General features: G+C 52.7%; 1 protein-coding gene across 3 annotated transcripts in view; it reads left to right on the forward strand.

Annotated features, from left to right (window-relative positions):
- The window catches only part of SCMH1 (Scm polycomb group protein homolog 1), a 115,448-nt gene extending 95,917 nt beyond the window's left edge, over positions 1-19,531 (forward strand). For all 3 annotated transcript variants that reach the window (XM_048826163.2, XM_048826166.2, XM_048826164.2), the window contains 3 exons: positions 5,757-5,960; positions 10,590-10,732; positions 17,345-19,531. In XM_048826163.2, the coding sequence (XP_048682120.1) occupies positions 5,757-5,960; positions 10,590-10,732; positions 17,345-17,470 (473 nt within the window). In that variant the 3' untranslated portion in view covers positions 17,471-19,531. The remainder of the gene's footprint in view (positions 1-5,756; positions 5,961-10,589; positions 10,733-17,344) is intronic.
- The last annotated feature ends 294 nt before the right edge of the window (positions 19,532-19,825 follow it).

The following is a 19,825-nucleotide window of genomic DNA, read 5'->3' on the forward strand; positions in this document are numbered from 1 at the left end:
TGAGGAACCGTCCCGCCATGGGGTTGGTGAAGACAGAGCACCCAGCGATTCCGGGGTGGAAAGCTGAGTTAGCTATTAGGTGTACTTTTATGGACGACGCTTCCAGGCTTTGCTGTTTCAGCTGCAGAAGGTACTCCAGAATAAGAGGTAACGACTCCTGAAGGTGGGTGCATATGATGCTGGTCACACCAGCAACTGAACCTCTTCCACTTCGACAGATACGTGGCTCTTGTGGAGGGCTTTCTGCTGCTGAGTAGGACCTCCCTCACCTGCTCTGAGCACAGAAGCTCAATGGGGTTCAACCAGGAAGCTTCCAGGCCATAAGGTGGAGGGACCATAGGTCTGGGTGATGAAGCCAACCATGATCCTGAGTGATCAGGGTGGGGAGGAGCGGCAATGTGACCGGGGCGTCGACCAGTAGATCCAGAAGCGTGGTGTACCAGTGTTGTCAAGGCCACGCTGGTGCCACCAGATTTATTTCCACCCCATCTCCGCAGACCTTGAGCAGGACCTTGTGCACGAGAGGGATCGGGCGAAAGGCGTAGAGGAGATGGCCTCCCCAGGGTAGCAGGAATGTGTCCACGATTGAGCCTTGGCTGCTTTTCTGGAAGGAGCAAAACGCTGGGCGCTTCCTGTTGCTCCGAGCGGCGAACAGGTCGACCTGGGGAAACCCCCACCTCTGGAAAATGGTGTGAATGACGTCCGGCCAGATGGACCACTCGTGGCTGTGAAAGGACCTGCTGAGGTGGTCCGCCAGTACGTTCTGGACTCCTGGCAGAAATGATGCTTCCAGGTGAATGGAGTGGGCTATACAGAATTCTCAGGGTCTGAGGGCCTCCTAACAGAGGGGCGAGGACCGGGTTCCACCCTGCTTGTTGATGTAAAACATTGCCACAATGTTGTCAGACATGAGTGCCAGAGATTGGCATGAGAGTCACGCAGCTCTGAGCTCCTTGATATTGATATGGAGAGAGAGCTTGTCCTGTGACCAGCGCTCCTGCATTTGGAGATCTCCCAGATGTACGCCCCAACCTAGAGCTGACGCACCCATAACCAGAGACAAGGAGAATTGAGGGCTGGTGAAGGGGACTCCCTCACAGACTGTCCGAGCATTGAGCCACCACTGGAGTGACTCTAGTGCCTTTTGTGGTACCGTGGCCACTAAATTCAGGGTGCCACACCCCCGGAGGGTATGTCGAGGCGAGCCAAGTCTGTAGAGGCCTGAGCCTCAGCCGGGCAGGCAGCCATGTGATCAAGGAGGCTGAGGCAATTCCTCGCTGTAGTAGTTGGGTACTCTCTCATGCATCGAATTATGCACGCCATGGCTTGGAATCAGGACTCCGGCAGACATGCTCTTGCCTGGATCGAGTCCAACACTGCCCTGATAAATTATATTCTGTGGGTCGGTGACAAGGTTGACTTGTTCACGTTGAGGAGGAGACCGAGTCTCTCGAACGTGGATGTGACCAGACTGACCTGCGACTCCACCTGCTCTCTGGTGTGCCCCAAATAGCCAGCTGTCAAGGTAAAGGTATACCTGCACCTGCCTCCTTCAGAGGAAGGCTGCTACCACCGACATGCACTTGGTGAACAGACATAGGGCTGTCGACAGGCCAGAGGGAAGGACCGTGAACTGATAATGTTTCTGGTCAATCATGAACCTTAAGAAGCGTCTGTGAGCGGGGCGAATCACTATGTGAAAGTATCAGAATAGCAGCCGTGTTAGTCTGTATTCTCAAAAAGAAAAGGAGTACTAGTGGCACCTTAGAGACTAACCAATTTATTTGAGCATAAGCTTCCGTGAGCTACGGCTCACTTCATCGGATGCATCAGATGAAGTGAGCTGTAGCTCATGAAAGCTTATGCTCAAATAAGTTGGTTAGTCTCTAACGTGCCACTAGTACTCCTTTTTATGTGAAAGTACACGTCTCTTATGTTGAGGGCGGCGAACCAGTCTCCCAGCTCCAGGGAAGGGATAATTATATTGAGGGAGACAATGCAGAACTTCAACTTTACCATGAGTACTCGCAGGTCTAGAATGGGTCTGAGACCCCCCCTTTGCCGTGGGGATTAGGAAATAGCGGGAACAAAATTTGTTGCCCATAGCTCTTCAAGAACCTCCTCCACCATTCCTACGGCGAGGAGCGCCTGCACCTCCTGGATGAGGATTTGCTCATGAAAAGGGTCATTGAAGAGAGATGGGGAAGGGGGGTGGGAAGAGAGTAGGAACAGAATTGGCAAGAATATCCCACTTCCACTGTGCGAAGAACCCAGCGGTCTAATGTTATTTGGGACCACGCATGGTAGAAGTGGGATAGACAGTTAAAAAAACACGGGGAAGGATCCAGCGTTGAGACAGGTACTCCGTCCTCGGGTGCACCTTCAAAACAACAGTTACGAGAAGGTGAGTAATTGTTTTTTCCAGACCCTTCTTTGCAGTTCCAGTCTCAGAATATCTCAGTTTGGTGCCAAGAGGATCTGGGCAGGCTGATAAAACCAAAGGAGTTTCTGACTCCGTCTAGCACCATTCTTCTTTGGTGGCACAAGATAAGTCCTTTACTAGCCTCACACGCCCCCACTCCAAGAAGTATGAGAAGGAGACGAAAGATAGTGACAAGTATAAGTGGCAAAACATCCTCCAAAACGTGTCTCTGGTGTCCCATCTGTAGTCACAGCTGTCAGCCTGAGGCGAGCGGATTGGTTAAAGTGCTCTGGACTGCTCACAGAAGGAGGAAGATCTCCCTTTTGAAGGTCCAGTTGAGAGACTAGAGAAGGTGAAAATTCTCAGTCCACTTTGAAGTCTGGTTATTTATCAGTTGCCCTTCAAATAGAAAAGCCGTTCAGATGCCCAGGTTGCCTCAATCTGTTCTAGCACTGAATGGGCAGAAATGGATGTGACTGAAATCTTTCTTACCGTGCCAGGCAGAAATCTGGACTCCACCATCGCAAGTATGATATTCCTGCTGCCTCCTCTGGTGCCAAACTGGGCACTGGCTCATCTGCTGTGGACTTAGTCCCCTTTACCCCTCCTCCCAGGCATTGCAGGGAGTGGCATTGCCCATGACTGGAGTGAGCTAGAGTTAACTTAGAAGAGTTAGAACATCCGGTGCCCTGAACCCATCTGCCTTCCCCACTTGCTTTGAAAGTTACAGTCCTTCTATAACTTGGAACAATAAAGTTGTTTCCTCAGCAGCTTCAGGGAAAGGGATTTCACTCCTGTTGTTTCCTCATCACAAAAGGAAGGCAAAAGCTCCACCCCATTATGGACCAGAGAGCACTCCGATTCATTCCCAGCTCAGCACAGTGGTCTTGGCCTCAGCCCCCAGCATTCCTAAAGTCATTGGATTGGTTTGCAGCTCTCAATCTTGTTTACTTGCAAATCTTTAGCCAGCTCCCAGGAAGTGTCTTTCTGCCTGCCTGGGAGAAGATTGCTCTCAATATTACTCTTTCTTCTTCGAGTGCTGTCACTGTGGGTGATCCATGTCAGGTGTCGGTGCATCCCACCGCCGTCGAGCCGTGCTGGAACTGCAGAGCCAAGGGACAACTGAGACTAGAGCTGTGGAAGTGGGCAGTAAAAACCTATTTATTCCCCTCTTCCACAGCTGTAGTCTAGGCTGTCCCATGGCTCTGTAGTCCAGCACGGCTGCAATGTGGGCTCACATGCTGGGGATGGTAGCACAGTTTCCCACATCAGATCTGGTGGTTGTTGTGTGGGTTTTATTACTCGGTTATTTACCCTTTTCCTCTGCTCCCATCCCCGCGTCATGCTCCTGCATTGGGCTCGGTTTGGCTGTAGGCTCATGAAGCCGTTTTCTGCAGGCCAAGGGAAGAAACCCAGGTGCCCGGAGGAGCAGCTGCCCAGGTTTCGTGTCTCCCTCCTCTCAGGCCACAGCAGCAGAGTGGCAGCTCAAATGACTCGGAACTGTTGTAAGCGTCTCTTTGCTGGCCCTGGGAAAAGTTGCTCTTGTGGCCGGTCTGGGAAGAGTGTCCTGCGATGGCTGCATAGCACATCTGGTACAAAGGCAACACGCCTTGGTCTATTAACCGCTTTCTTCTCTTGCAGTTAGACTTAGCAGGTCCTTCACACAGAACTGGCTTGGAATGGTTCCGCAGGGCTCTGGGCTGGCGGAGCTGACTTTGTCGTGTAGCAGCTATGCCTTCGTTAACAGAATCGATCCTGACCATTCACGACTCTTGCACAAAACATGCACAGAACCATTCACAGCAAAGGAGAGTACCCCAGGGCATTAGATGCGCTTGCTTAAGCTGTAAATCATCCCTACGAACATCATATTACCATCCAGAACATACAGCCCACCTTCTCCCCCCATCTCGTTCCCCAGCCTTCCCCCATCGCCTGGGGAAAAGGGGAACCTAGTAGGTGCCCCGGAGGTCAGTAAATCCTGGTTCGAGTCGAGCTAGAGAGAAAGTGAATTCCAATAGTGTGGGCCTGCAGCGAGAGCACCCTGCTGCCCGTTCCCTCCCATTGGCACCAGGGACGGGGTAGTGTGAGCGTGTCCATTGTTCACCAAGCTCAGCCGTCATGTTACTAGCTGCAGTAACATTACATCCCTGCTAAGGCCCCAGCCGCATGGCAGGGCCTCCCACGCCTCTATCTGCAAGACCCTCTGGGAAGCCTCATTTTAAATTAGGAGAACAACAGCCTGTTGGGCACGTTATTGAGCCCAGTTCTGTGTTCTGTGTTATAGAGCCCTCCTGGCAGGTTGAAAGGGGTAGTGGCGGATAGTTAATGGCACCTCAGCGCTGGAGCCAGCCTGACAGCAGCAGTGACAACGGCGGGTGACATTAGAACTAACCCTGGTGGTTGATGAAGGGAACCTGGTGCTGTCTGGGGAAAGCCTGTGCCAGTGTCCATAAAAGGCCTGTGTCAACAGCTGGAAAACCCGAGCAAAGCCAGTCAGCTGGGCCCGTCCCTTCAGGGTGCCTACATCAAGGGAATGACCCAGAAGGGCTCAACCCAGTCCTGTGGCTCTGGGTCCCAAGGCAACACTTCCTTCCACTCAGAGAGCTGTTCTTAGAGCAAGGGCTTAACCCTTGGCTGCTGGGGCCAGCAGTAAGGATAAGTAAAGCAGGCAAGGCTTTGGAGCCTCGGGTCCCATATGGGCTCTGCAAGCCACCGCCGGCTCTGTCTTCCTTTCAAGCAATAGAACCAGTGTGTGTGTGAAGACCAGGGGGGTCAATTCACTTCCTGGCCCAATTCCCCAACCCAACAGGGGGCTGAGATGGGTGCTCAGTTGGGGAGGGAGGGTTCACATTAGTGGATGATAGCAAGGGGAGGGGGAGAGCAGGAAAGAACAAAATGCCTGTAACTCAGATTGTCCCAGAGCTCCTGTTCCCACTGGTGGAATTGTGAGCCGGAGAAGGAATTCCCCTTCTGCATGGATTTGGGGAACACTTCCAAATCTTATTCAGAGCAGGCGACTTCCCACCCTTGTCTGCCAGTGGCAGACAAAGGAAGGTGCTTGTGGAAGCAGCAGGAGGATGTGAGAGTGCAGGATGGAACTGGTGCTGATGCTACAAAAGGAACGGGTAGGGCACACATCTTGTGCATCAGGACTGAAACTTGCTAGACAAACAGCACGTTGCATCACTTAGTAAATGACCCCTTTCTGTCTGATTTCTGTGGCACACCATACAGGGAACGCTGCTGTTGCTCATGCTTGTGTGTGCTGTATAGAATTGTAACTGTACTGCATACCCCTTATTGGTTCTGACTGCAGCTTGGTGCCTTACAGGTGAAACCTTTGTTCTGGGAGATGGCCTCCCAGGTCCCCTGGAACCTCGCCTGGACCCAATGGACTCTGCCTTGAACTCTGTCAATTCATCCAGCCCCAGCAGGAACTGCAGAGACTACCGCTTGCAGGGATACAGACATCTGCACCAGCCCTCTAGCCTCACTCAGGGCAATGCTTCTGCCTTGCGTAGGCTTAGCTCAGGGGGTAAGTCATCCCACCAAGGCTCTTTGGCAATATGGAGCTTTGCTAACTCCCGTTACATCTTTCTAATGCCAGCAAGTACCCGAGACTGGCCTCTACATTGTCAGTTAAACAGGCAGTTTGTCAAGACATATGTTCTCGAGATGGATGGTACGTTGGGTGGAGTTGTGTGTGGACAGTCAGTGAACGGTGTGGTGGCTGACTAGGGATGTGGAGGTCAGTGGCTGAATGGGTAGAAGTGATGAGCTGGGTGGCTGGCTAAGTGTGCAGCTGTTGATGAACACGTTGGGGTGTGTACGCTGAAGCAGTTCAGGCGATGAATCGATTGCTGAATGGGTGGGGATTGGAGGGGTGTTAGCTGAATGGACTGGAAGCAGCTAGAGTGAGGAGAACTGACTAGCGGAGTTATGAATGAGGACATGCAGGGTGGATGTGTGGGCAGATGGGATGCATATCAGGCAGCTGATGAATGGATGAGGTGAGCCTAGTTGAGTGGGTGCTTGCCGATCACTAGTGACACATCAGTTACACTGTGATAACTGTAAAATAACCAGTGTGTAGCACAGGTGCAGTGAAGCTGCTAAATGCAGTAAATCGGCATGTGTGCCAGACCCGTCTGTTTGTAAGGAGATGACGTGTGCCTGTGTGCACGACCTCACCGAGGTGGTGAGAGTTAAAACCAGCAGCAACACAGCGCGCTTACGAGTTGGGTCCCCTTCTCCGTGGCATTGTGCACAACTGAACCCGAGAGCTGAGATACTGCGGGTCTGTGTGGATGACAGCTCCTCGTGAGACAGGTGAAGCACCTGAAGGGAGCAGAGCCACAGAGAGGCTGCAGCACCATGGAGAACTGGGTGCGGCGTGTGCAAACACAAAGAGACTCTGTTAATGGTATGTTAAGGTTGCACAATTCAGCGTTCAGGAGACAGGAAATGAGAGCTGAACATTCAGCCTGCAGTCTGCCTGGGTGTGTATGTTACAATGCAGCTTTACTTATAGGGACACGTGTTTTAATATTAAAAACAGTATTCCACAAGTTTAGCTGCATATGTGTCATTAAGATAAGCCGTGTTTATATTTAACAGCTGTATCGTAATGCACATGCTCAAGAGGACAGAGCTACAGTATTGTGTTCACCCTTTAACTTGGCATTTCCTGACCCTTGAGTGCTTACCCATGGGAGCTTTAGTTGTTTTAACATTTTTTGTATTTCTTTGATTATTTTTAACAAATGAAAAGATCCCAGTTCTCTAATGGGTGTCAGTTGGCAAAGGCCAGCTTGACAAACCGTGGGCTTTGTAGGCATTGGAAGGTTCACTAGTGTCTGTAGGTGTGGCATTGCCAGACCTGGGCATGTAATTTCCCTTAGAAATGTGCGGTTCAAGGGATCCTTTACAATGCACAAACTCCTCCCCCCTGCCAGCCGTGCCGCTCCCTTCTTGTCCCTCAAAACTGGAACTTTTCTCTCCATTTAATTGAAAACACTGTCGGTTTAAATGGCAAAAATAATGTCTGCACGTTCCAAATAAACCCCTCAATGTAGTGGGAGAAACAAGGAGACTGAAGAAAATTGGAAAATCTGCTTTACTTGCCCAGGGAACCACTTTCAAACATTTGTTATTCTGTAAAACCAAACCAAAGTTTTCCGACCTAGCAAGTGCAGTCAGTGAGCAACAGGGCCAGACCAAGGATCAAGCCTCTTCTCTTTTTGCCACAGCTCTGTTCAGCTCTTTGGAGAAAAGCTATTCCCTTCACTCACCATAGCTCGGGAACAGCACAAGGGATCTCTTTACCTTCAGGAAGAGACCAAGGAGGAGCTGAGAGCTCCCTGAGAAGGCTGGTGGTGGTTAGCTTGCAGCAGCACCACTATGTGGTAGGACAGAGGTCCCCAAACTATGCTGTGCGCTCCTCCCTCCCAGGGGGGGTGCAGAGAAACTTTCAGGGGGGCATGGCTGGGGTCGGGGGAGGAATGCCACCCAGCTCTGCTTCTGGCCCCGGCTGCCAGTGTCCCGGCTACTGGTGTCTCAGCTGCCAGCCCCGACTGAGACTCTAGCCCTGGCCCCACCCCCAGCTGTGGCCCCAGTCTTGACCCCCTTACCCTTGTCTGTGTCCCCCCCTCCCAGAGCTGCAGCCCCAGGTCGGGGGCTGGAGGTGGTGTGGACAGGGCAAGGGAGGGCACAAGGTATAAAGTTTGGGGACCACTATGGTAGGAGCTTCACAAACACCCAGAAAGATAGTCCCTGCCCCAGGACAAAGGAAGATGCTAGGTGTGGGAAGTGGGTGTAATGTAGGATTAGAGCGATCAAGCTAATGCTCTGCTTTTGTTTAACAAGTGTGATACATTTTCCATCTACCCTCCGTCATTCAGCCACCTTGCCACCTCCTCCCACCACTTCCCAGCGGCCTCAACTTGATAAGAAATGAGTGGATAAGTAAGCAGGGGTAGAGTTTTGTGAGCCTCTGAAAGTAGTTGCACGAAGCCTGAAGCTGATCCAGTGGAAAGGGAGGCAGTCTAGGCGTTCAGGATGGAGGTCAGAATGGGCAAGAGGGTGCCCTCACCAGCTGGGCTGGATGAAGCGGGGAGAAGTCACGATGTCAGCAAAGAAGTGCTCAGCAGTGTAACGCGCACAGAGCAGCCAAGTAGGATGGAGGTGGAGCCAGGCCAAGGGGAGGGTGTTCGAGTCCTTGGCGAGAACAGTTTCAGTAGAGGACAGAAGCCAGATTCCAGAATGGAGCTGTAGAAAGTGGCTGTGAACGATGCACTTAATGAGTTGGGAAGAGAAACAAAAGGAGGGAAATGGGGTAGTAGCTGGAAACGTAGCTGGGTACAAGGGACCCCTGCTGAGTGGGGACTGTTCTGGCCCCGAGGGCACAGGGGAAGAATCAGGCAAGAGAGGCAGACAGCGATATGGTCACAGGCACCTGGAAGGGGTTGGAGGAGGGGAGCCTGCAGCTCTAGGGAGAACTGGAGGGTGCTGTGTTGAGTTTGCAAAAGAAAAGGGAGAGCTCAGGCCCTGGCAGGGTGCATTCTTAACGTGGTGTGGTTTCAGAAAGGGTAAGAGAGAAACCAGGAGAGAGGGGTAAATCTAAACCTAAACTCCCACCCACGTGCACGCCAGCGCCATGCTGCCCTCAGCCTTAATCTTACCCTGTCCGCACCAACACCATGCTGCCCTCAGCGTTAATCCCACCCCGTCCGCCCCAGCGCCGTGCTGTCCTCAGCCGTAATCCCACCCTATCCGCCCCAGCGCCGTGCTTCCCTCAGCCTTAATCCCACCCCGTCCGCCCCAGCGCCGTGCTGTCCTCAGCTGTAATCCCAGCGCCGTGCTTCCCTCAGCCTTAATCCCACCCTGTCCGCCCCAGCACCGTGCTGCCCTCAGCCCTAATCCCACCCCGTCTGTCCCAGCGCTGTGCTGTCCTCAGCCTTAATCCCAGCGCCGTGCTGCCCTCAGCCGTAATCCCACCCTGTCCGCCCCAGCGCCGTGCTTCCCTCAGCCGTAATCCCGCCCCAGCGCCGTGCTGTCCTCAGCCCTAATCCCACCCCGTCTGTCCCAGCGCTGGGCTTCCCTCAGCCTTAATCCCACCCTGTCCGCCCCAGCGCCATGCTGTCCTCAGCCCTAATCCCATCTCCGTGCTGCCCTCAGCCGTAATCCCACCCTATCCGCCCCAGCGCTGGGCTTCCCTCAGCCCTAATCCCACCCTGTCCACCCCAGCGCCGTGCTTCCCTCAGCCCTAATCCCACCCTATCCGCCCCAGCGCCGTGCTTCCCTCAGCCTTAATCCCACCCTGTCCGCCCCAGCACCGTGCTTCCCTCAGCCCTAATCCCACCCTATCCGCCCCAGCGCCGTGCTTCCCTCAGCCTTAATCCCACCCTGTCCGCCCCAGCGCCGTGCTTCCCTCAGCTGTAATCCCACCCCCATCCGTCCCAGCACCGTGCATCCCTCAGCCTTAATCCCACCCTGTCCGCCCCAGCACCGTGCTTCCCTCAGCCTTAATCCCACCCTGTCCGCCCCAGCATCGTGCTGTCCTCAGCCTTAATCCCACCCTGTCCGCCCCAGCGCCGTGCTTCCCTCAGCCGTAATCCCACCCCCATCCGCCCCAGCACCGTGCTTCCCTCAGCCTTAAACCCACCCCGTCCGCCCCAGCGCCGTGCTTCCCTCAGCCTTAATCCCACCCCGTCCGCCCCAGCGCCGTGCTGTCCTCAGCCTTAATCCCACCCTGTCTGTCCCAGCGCTGTGCTGTCCTCAGCCCTAATCCCACCCCGTCTGTCCCAGCGCTGGGCTTCCCTCAGCCTTAATCCCACCCTGTCCGCCCCAGCGCCGTGCTGTCCTCAGCCTTAATCCCAGCACCGTGCTGCCCTCAGCCGTAATCCCACCCCCATCCGCCCCAGCGCTGGGCTTCCCTCACCCTTAACTCCCCTCTGTCTGTACCAGCGCCCTGCTGGCCTCAGCCTTTACTCCCTGTTCACGCCATTGCCGTGCTGGCCTCAGCCTTAACTCCCAGCCCGTGGCCATTTCAGCTCTGTGCTGATATCAACCCTTGCACCCCAGCACTATCCACACCAGCACTGTGTTGGCATTGTCCGGAACGCTGATGCTGTAACTGTTTCTCTCTCATTGTCTCACCCTTCAGGCTCTGATAGATACCTAGGACCTAGAGACACCTCCCGGCTGAACAGCCGAGACCCCTCTTCCTGGACAGTGGAGGACGTGATGTATTTCGTACGAGAAGCTGATCCACAGCTGGGACCCCATGCCGATCTCTTTCGAAAACACGTAAATATATCTGTGTGTATATCCAGCTGGAGGGCCGAATCCTCCTCTGGTGTAAATCGGGGTGCTCCAGTGACGTTAACTCTCTCAGTCATAGAGGTGGAGGCAGAAAAACCCAGTTAGATGCTCAAGTCCAGCTCTCTGGCCAATGCAGGGTCACCCCCAATGTACATTTACTAGTGCTGTGTTTGGAGAGATCTAACCTAGCCTTGCCCCAGTGAGATCTGGCATCACTTCCTCTGTGGCTGAAGGTAACTCAAGTGATGTGAACATCTATGTGTATCCCCAGAGAGATAGGGCAGAGCATCACCAAATACTCTTGTGCCGCACTCCAAGGCTGTGAACATGGGCAGGCTTTCCAGCTCTCACCTGTGATCGGACTCAGGGTCTTCAACACCAAAAGAACTGTGACACTTACTATTTACTCTCTTTACTGAAAAAATGGTCACTCCTGGAACCTTGAAATGCACCTCCCCTGCAGGGAAATGTCTCCCTCATGATGAATCCTATTGAATGGCAGTGAATTGCTGGTCAAAAGACCCTTCCACAGGACAGGTTGGATTTAAAGGTTCCAGGTCTGTATGTCCTCGTGTATCTCTGTTCAATGTAAAACCCTGCAGTAATTCACTGAGAAGGGTGTACGGTTAAAATTACAAGGGTGGAAACCCCAACTACAAGGTTCCAGCAGGCACTTCACTACTTTTTGCTGTCATTTCACATCCTAAATGGTAATGCAGGTGCAGCCAGAAAAACAAGACAGGACTGTGCTGCGTGCACCTGAACCTGGAAGATGCTGAGCACCTGGCCATGTTCCAGCAGAGCATTTAAGCACATGCTTAATTCCAAGCCTGTCTCTCATCCCACAGGAAGTCAGGGGCATGACTCACATGCTTACGTGCTCTCCTGGCACGGGACTGGAATGCCCAGCAGGCCTTACGTTCCCTGAGCACAGGTTGCAGCTGCAGGTTGAAAGTTGCACGTCCTGACTTCTGGTGACTTTTTTAAATTTTGTGATCTCATCCATTTGAGGAGGCACATTGGCAGCTGCTGGTGCTCGGGGGGAGACACTTTTTATCAGTAGACAGTACAGGTGGCTCTGAAATGGGAAGATGCTTCTTAAATTATATGAGAAGAGTGCCTGGTGCTTTACCAAGGGTTAATGCCACAGACGCTGGGTCTACAGTTCTGAGAAATGTTGTTTTCATGACAAAAAAGTGACTATTTGCAGGATAGTGCAGATTGGACCGAAAGTTTCAGAGCCCTCAAATCACGGTAGCTGTTGGTTTGGTTCAGGTTGAGTGGTTTGTTCTTAGAGGCTTTTTCTGTGTGTGTTTCAGTGAGGCATCTAAACTTTCCCCCCTGCAAACTGTCCCACTGACAGCCTCTGGTCCCTTCAGAGCTCGTGGTCTAGCCAGGCACAGAGAACGGTGTGTGATGATGTCACAAGGTGGGAGCCAGTAATAAAAGGTTTTGTCCAGCTCAGCCTTCAAGCTTTAAGCACGTTTGACTTACATGGTGTGGGACTGGCTGACTATGTGGACCTAGCCACACTGCCTCCAGCTGGGGGAATCACAGGACATGAAGTTTGCTTGGCCTTTCCAGAAACCTGCCCTCGCCAGCAGAGACCGGCTGTTGGGGGCGCTGAATGTTTGTTCCCTTAGGCTACAGCCTGGAATTGATGGAGGGTACATTGATGTTTGTGTCTGGCCACCCTGGGGTGAGTTTACAGTTGTATTAGCTCACCCGTGCAGGCAGCCCCTCAGCAGTACTTTGGGCCTTAGGTCTCGTGGAAGCAAGTAGCGCCTTTGTACACCAGGTGACTCCTGTCAGCGCCTCTTCCCACTGGGAAAGCTTTGCCTGCTACCCAGGAAGGGCTAGATCGGGGGTGAGGTGGGGCTTGTGCAGTCTGCGCCATTTGTTAGGGCATAGCAGATTCCTCTACTGGGGGCAGCCCATTACCACACCCCTACTCAGCATCCTGCTTCCTTTCCAGCGTGTGCCAAACAACACGAAACAAAGGAGAAATTGAGAACAACAATTGTGGGGTTAAGGCACTGGTCTGGGAGTCAGGAGGCCATGGTTCAATTCCTGGCTGTGCCACAGATCCGCTGTGTGACCTTAGGCAAGTCACCTGGTCAGCCCATCACTCTGCTCGCTGCTGAGTGGGGAGGAGAGCCTTTGGCTCCCGTGCATGGGGTGCAGTGAGGCTAAAGGGAGTGATGCTTGTGAAGTGTGTTGAAATGCTTGGGTGAAAGGTGCTACAAAAGTGCAGGTTAGTGCAGTTAATAACCATGGGAAGTAAAAAGAAAAGGAGTACTTGTGGCACCTTAGAGACTAACCAATTTATTTGAGCATAAGCTTTCGTGAGCTATAGCTCATTTCATCGGATGCATACTGTGGAAAGTACAGAAGATCTTTTTATACACACAAAGCATGAAAAAATGGGTGTTTACCACTACAAAAGGTTTTCTCTCCCCCCACCCCACTCTCCTGCTGGTAATAGCTTATCTAAAGTGATCACTCTCCTTACAATGTGTATGATAATCAAGGTGGGCCATTTCCAGCACAAATCCAGGGTTTAACAAGAATGTCTGAGGGCAGGAGGGGGGTGTATGAAAAAAGAGGGGGAAATAGGTTACCTTGCATAATGACTTAGCCACTCTCAGTCTCTATTCAAGCCTAAGTTAATTGTATCAAATTTGCAAATGAATTCCAATTCAACAGTCTCTCGCTGGAATCTGGTTTTGAAGTTTTTCTGTTGTAATATCGCAACTTTCATGTCTGTAATCACATGACCAGAGAGATTGAAGTATTCTCCGACTGGTTTATGAATGTTACAATTCTTGACGTCTGATTTGTGACCATTTATTCTTTTACGTAGAGACTGTCCAGTTTGACCAATGTACATGGCAGAGGGGCATTGCTGGCACATGATGGCATATATCACATTGGTGGATGTGCAGGTGAACGAGCCCCTGATAGTGTGGCTGATGTGATTAGGCCCTGTGATGGTGTCCCCTGAATAGATATGTGGGCACAGTTGGCAACGGGCTTTGTTGCAAGGATAGGTTCCTGGGTTAGTGGTTCTGTTGTGTGGTATGTGGTTGCTGGTGAGTATTTGCTTCAGGTTGGGGGGCTGTCTGTAGGCAAGGACTGGCCTGTCTCCCAAGATTTGTGAGAGTGTTGGGTCATCCTTCAGGATAGGCTGTAGATCCTTAATAATGCGTTGGAGGGGTTTTAGTTGGGGTATGAAGGTGACGGCTAGTGGCGTTCTATTTTCTTTGTTAGGCCTGTCCTGTAGTAGGTGACTTCTGGGAACTCTTCTGGCTCTATCAATCTGTTTCTTCACTTCCGCAGGTGGGTATTGTAGTTGTAAGAATGCTTGATAGAGATCTTGTAGGTGTTTGTCTCTGTCTGAGGGGTTGGAGCAAATGCAGTTGTATCGCAGAGCTTGGCTGTAGACGATGGATCGTGTGGTGTGGTCAGGGTGAAAGCTGGAGGCATGTAGGTAGGAATAGCGGTCAGTAGGTTTCTGGTATAGGGTGGTGGTTATATGACCATCGTTTATTAGCACCGTAGTGTCCAGGAAGTGGATCTCTTGTGTGGACTGGACCAGGCTGAGGTTGATGGTGGGATGGAAATTGTTGAAATCATGGTGGAATTCCTCAAGGGCTTCTTTTCCATGGGTCCAGATGATGAAGATGTCATCAATATAGCACAAGTAGAGTAGGGGCGTTAGGGGACGAGAGCTGAGGAAGCGTTGTTCTAAGTCAGCCATAAAAATGTTGGCATACTGTGGGGCCATGCGGGTACCCATAGCAGTGCCGCTGATCTGAAGGTATACATTGTCCCCAAATGTAAAATAGTTATAGGTAAGGACAAAGTCACAAAGTTCAGCCACCAGGTTAGCCGTGACATTATCGGGGATAGTGTTCTTGACGGCTTGTAGTCCATCTTTGTGTGGAATGTCGGTGTAGAGGGCTTCTACATCCATAGTGGCCAGGATGGTGTTATCAGGAAGATCACCGATGGATTGTAGTTTCCTCAGGAAGTCAGTGGTGTCTCGAAGGTAGCTGGGAGTGCTGGTAGCGTAGGGCCTGAGGAGGGAGTCTACATAGCCAGACAGTCCTGCTGTCAGGGTGCCAATGCCTGAGATGTTGGGGCGCCCAGGATTTCCAGGTTTATGGATCTTGGGTAGTAGATAGAATATCCCAGGTCGGGGTTCCAGGGGTGCGTCTGTGCGGATTTGATCTTGTGCTTCTTCAGGGAGTTTCTTGAGCAAATGCTGTAGTTTCTTTTGGTAACTCTCAGTGGGATCAGAGGGTAATGGCTTGTAGAAAGTGGTTTTGGAGAGCTGCCGAGCAGCCTCTTGTTCATATTCCGACCTATTCATGATGACGACAGCACCTCCTTTGTCAGCCTTTTTGATTATGATGTCAGAGTTGTTTCTGAGGCTGTGGATGGCATTGTGTTCTGCACGGCTGAGGTTGTGGGGCAAGTGATGCTGCTTTTCCACAATTTCAGCCCGTGCACGTCGGCGGAAGCACTCTATGTAGAAGTCCAGTCTGCTGTCTCCACCTTCAGGAGGAGTCCACCTAGAATCCTTCTTTTTGTAGTGTTGGTAGGGAGGTCTCTGTGGATTAGTATGTTGTTCAGAGGTATGTTGGAAATATTTCTTGAGTCGGAGACGTCGAAAATAGGATTCTAGGTCACCACAGAACTGTATCATGTTCGTGGGGGTGGAGTGGGTTTGTGGGGGGGGAACCTGGATTTGTGCTGGAAATGGCCCACCTTGATTATCATACACATTGTAAGGAGAGTGATCACTTTAGATAAGCTATTACCAGCAGGAGAGTGGGGTGGGGGGAGAGAAAACCTTTTGTAGTGGTAAACACCCATTTTTTCATGCTTTGTGTGTATAAAAAGATCTTCTATTCTTTTCACAGTATGCATCCAATGAAGTGAGCTGTAGCTCACGAAAGCTTATGCTCAAATAAATTGGTTGGTCTCTAAGGTGCCACAAGTCCTCCTTTTCTTTTTGCGAATACAGACTAACATGGCTGTTACTCTGAAACCTGTCATGGGAAGTAAAGAACTCCAGCAACATTGCACCCTGGCTGACTCTGGCCTGTCTCTTGGCCAGAACCACCTCAGAAAAACCAGGATTTTAAATCCCGTCTCTGGACAGACTTCTCTCTGAGTGAGGGACAGAGGGGGAATCTGAAGATGAAAACATTATCAGACAAAGCCCGTAAAGTAATTCATTCTACTCCTCAAAATATCACAAGCCCAAAGTGCTTGCGGGATGGAATTTGGTGTTGACACAGGCCAAGTCTCTGTTCGGCTGTCTTGTGGGAGTCCTCAGAGTAGCTGTTTAATCAGTTTCACAATCACATTCACCTTTGTACTTTCAGAGTTCATTTGGGGGCATCTCCGGCTTCCCCAGCTAAGCCCACTGCACATTGCCAGCAGGCCAGTTCAGAGTCCTGGGGTTTAGCAGGCGCTGCCCAGACCTGAGGAGGCCCCAAGCATCCAACATGTTACTTCCCTTTCCCCTGGCAGTCACCCACCTGCACGTGGCCCCGCAGCAATGGCTGACATGAAAGGGGGGCTCCATCTGGCTGTGGCAGGAGGCACATTCTCTTTCCTGACTTCCTCCTACGCAGTCGTGGCTGCAGGAGCCTTGGTTCTCTCTGGTTTCACAGAGATGTGGGGCTGCTCTTTGCAGGAAGGAGCCTGGGTATTATTAGAACAGCTGGAATCAAAGGGCCAGGGGGAGTCAGTATCATGTGAGCAGCCAGCTCTTTAACCGACCCCCATGGGCCACAGACCACGGCTTAGAGCCGCTTAGTGCATGTCCCAACAGCCCTCAATCACCCCCAGTCACCCCTTATGAATGGGCTGTGGCTCGGCAAACCATCCCTGTTGTCTAAACAGCCCCATCCATGGCATGCTTTGAGTGTCATTGATCAACCCCCTCCAAATGCTCCAGTTAAACAGAGGCACAGCTTGGGTGGGAGAGAGCTGAGAGGGGGTGGGGGTGGACAGTGGAAGGTTTAGCAGCTGCCATTTCCTTATGGAGCCGAGGATGAGGTGGGGGAGGCAGAGGGAGTCACTGCAAGGAATGTCCTGCTTTTTTGGACTCTGTCTTTCTCCTTTCTGAACTGCAGCCCCTCCCTGCCAGGCAGTGCCACTTGAGCCAGCCTCACAGTAGGAATTATCTGCCCGGCCAGGATGTTGGGTCGTTCTCGTTTGGCCCAGGGCGGGCGGATGGGAAGGATTCGTGATCGTTGGAGTGGCTGGCCTGGGTTGGTGGGAGCTGCGGGGCAGTGGGTAGGGAGGGAATGCCTTGGAAATGGCTGACACAGAGGCTTGTTAGGCTGGCGTCAGTCAAGTGTTCCCATGGGTTTTATAAGAACCTAGTGAAGTGTAGGGAAGGAAAACCTGCCTACCCCGGTGCCAGCATTCCCCACAGTACTCCTGGGAGAGAGATTCCAGGGGGCCTGGCTAAGCCAAGCAGTGATTTCAGGCTAGTGATGGCGCCAGCCGGTGCCAGGATTTGTAGGGCAGAGCGAGCCTTGCTAACACTGACCTTCTCTTGCTCCCTGGTGCCAGGAGATTGACGGCAAAGCCTTGCTCCTCCTGCGGAGCGACATGATGATGAAGTACATGGGGCTGAAGCTGGGTCCGGCGCTGAAGCTCACCTACCACATCGACAAACTAAAGCAAGGCAAGTTCTGAGAGGACTCTTTGCGGGACAGCCCGTGGGAATGCCGGGCTCCTGGCCACACCCAGTCGCGCCCCCCTGCAGACTGGTACGCATGCATACACCGCAGGCAGACACGGCCCTGAATGGCCTGCAGATCACTACATGGATCCACTGACCCCCTCCTTCCACTGTCAGGAGCACAGTGGGCACGTGAAAGGAGACAGACAATTTGTTGGCTCCCCTGGGGACCAAACAGAGCTCGACTCATGGATGTCCTGACGCAAACAGAAGAACCCTTCCCTTACTCCTCAGTTGACGCTAGTCTGCAGAGCCCAGGCCCTCTGCACCCAAGGGGACGAAGACACACTGTGTTTCGCAGAGCTCTTCAGAGCCCTGGGCTTCTGTGGTGCTGGATCCTTTCCCCTTTGGTCCCCTGCAGGAATGCGACTCTCTCATGTCTTTCCTCTGCCCCGGTTCCCTGGTCTCTCCTGGCTGTCTGGTCCGGCCTAGCTTTGTTTCCTCGCTCTGTGTCAGATGGACAGCTCTGCTGCAGATCCTACCATGCTGGCATGCCAGGCTGGGCAGGACAGGCTGTGAGAACCCAACTCCTGGAGTTGCAAATCCACTCTGACTAACACTATGGCAAGCTTAAAAGACTGTGCACCCTGCTCCCAGCCTTCCGTGAAGGGCTGCGTGCGGGGGACTGCAGCCCAGAGCATGGTCACACAAGCCTGCTAGTCCTACTGTCTTGACAGAGCAGCCTTTCCTCCTTGGCTGGGTCCTCCTGCCCCTGGGAGCCCGTAGCTGGTGGACTTCCTCATGCTGGCAATGCCGAGGTGGCAATTTCTTTGTATTTATTTCTGACAAGGAGGGAAGCTCAGCTGAGGCAGACACCGCTGAGAGCCCAGAAAGGACTGACGCCTTCCCAGTTAGCGTGGGCTGTGGGCTAGGAGGGCTGGGCGCCCTGTTGAATTCTCCCTTTTTTAAGGTGTCATCTGTTTAGGAAACAACTATGAAATGTTTTGTATCTGTTATGAAATGGCAACCCTCAGAGCTCTTTACCCAGCAATGTAAAGGTTCGTCTGTCCAGATGGTACTGTAGAATGGCCTTACCTCTCCATTTCATTCTGCTACCCATCAGCAGGATCCAGGGGTGTGTGACCGGGGGCTGGCTGTGTGACAGCAGGATCACAACTTCTGGGAAGGCCCGTCCCTCTTTCTGCCCTTCCTGGGCCTGTCCCAGCTCCCGGCCAGCACAGCTTCTTTCGAGCTGTTTAATGTATTTATTTGTGATGGCACTTGAGCAGTGACCCACTGTCCCACATCTGAGTTGCTGCAGCTGTAGAGAAATGGGGTGGAGAAGAGCCTCGCCAGTGCCCCACACCTGCCGTGGGGAAGGAGCCTGCTCCCTAGGGAGCCAGTGGGACTTTTCCATGAACTCCGATGGGAGCAGGCTCTTCGTCGCAGCTGTTAGAGCCCTGCAATGGAAAACAAGGGCTGGGTAATGCCCCGCACAGTCTCACTGCCTGGCATGTGACAAGCAGAGGGAAGAGCTGCCCTGCCCCTTGGTGTGCCCATGAGTCAGCTCGGAGGGCATGGTGGGGTTGAACCCTGGCCTGCTACCCGCATGCTGAGAACATTGCCCAAAGGGACAGGATGTAGGGAAATCTCCATCACAAGCACTTCTTTCCTCTCCTGCCTTTCCCTCTTGCCGTCTGTCCTCCCCCAGCCAGGGGCTCCCTGGCTCAGAGTGCCACGGGAGCTCTTACGTGGCTCTGCTTTACCCCTAAGGGGAAATTGGAAAGAAAACCCACATGTAATAAAAGGCTATTTGTAAAACAAGGTCTCTGCTAAATCCTAGCGGCTGTCCCCAGTGCCCAGCGCAGCACAACGAACCAGGCGAGGGGCTCGGCCTCCTCACCGTCCCACGGCCAGCAGCAGCCCAGGAACCTCTGCCTTGGTTTTCACCTTTCCTTTGCTGCTGTCCAGCTGCAGACGGGCCTCTCGCAGGCAGGTCCCAGGGCAGCGGGCCAGCGCTTTCCTCTGCACTCACTTTATGTTGAGTTGTTTATAAATAAAAGAATAGCAAAGTTCCTCGGCTGGCTTTGTCCGGTGGTTAGAGAGGCCTTGAAGTGCCTGCTGTTTCAGCGAGACCCATTCTACAGGGCTGTCAGCCCCCCACGCAGCCTGGGGGCTTCTCAGCCACGGCGAGCAGGGGTCTGCCCCTGCACTGTTGCTTCTCCACGAGGGAGGGCGCTCTCTGCCACTGGAAACTTGTTCTGCTGGAGGCTGCAGCCACGTACAGATTGGAATGAGCCATTGGCAGTCTCTGGCCCAGTCCTGCTCCTCCATGATTTATACCTCCGGCTCCTGAGCATTTACACCTT

Source organism: Caretta caretta, chromosome 19 (assembly GCF_965140235.1).
Source record: "Caretta caretta isolate rCarCar2 chromosome 19, rCarCar1.hap1, whole genome shotgun sequence".
Taxonomy (NCBI): Eukaryota; Metazoa; Chordata; order Testudines; family Cheloniidae; genus Caretta; species Caretta caretta.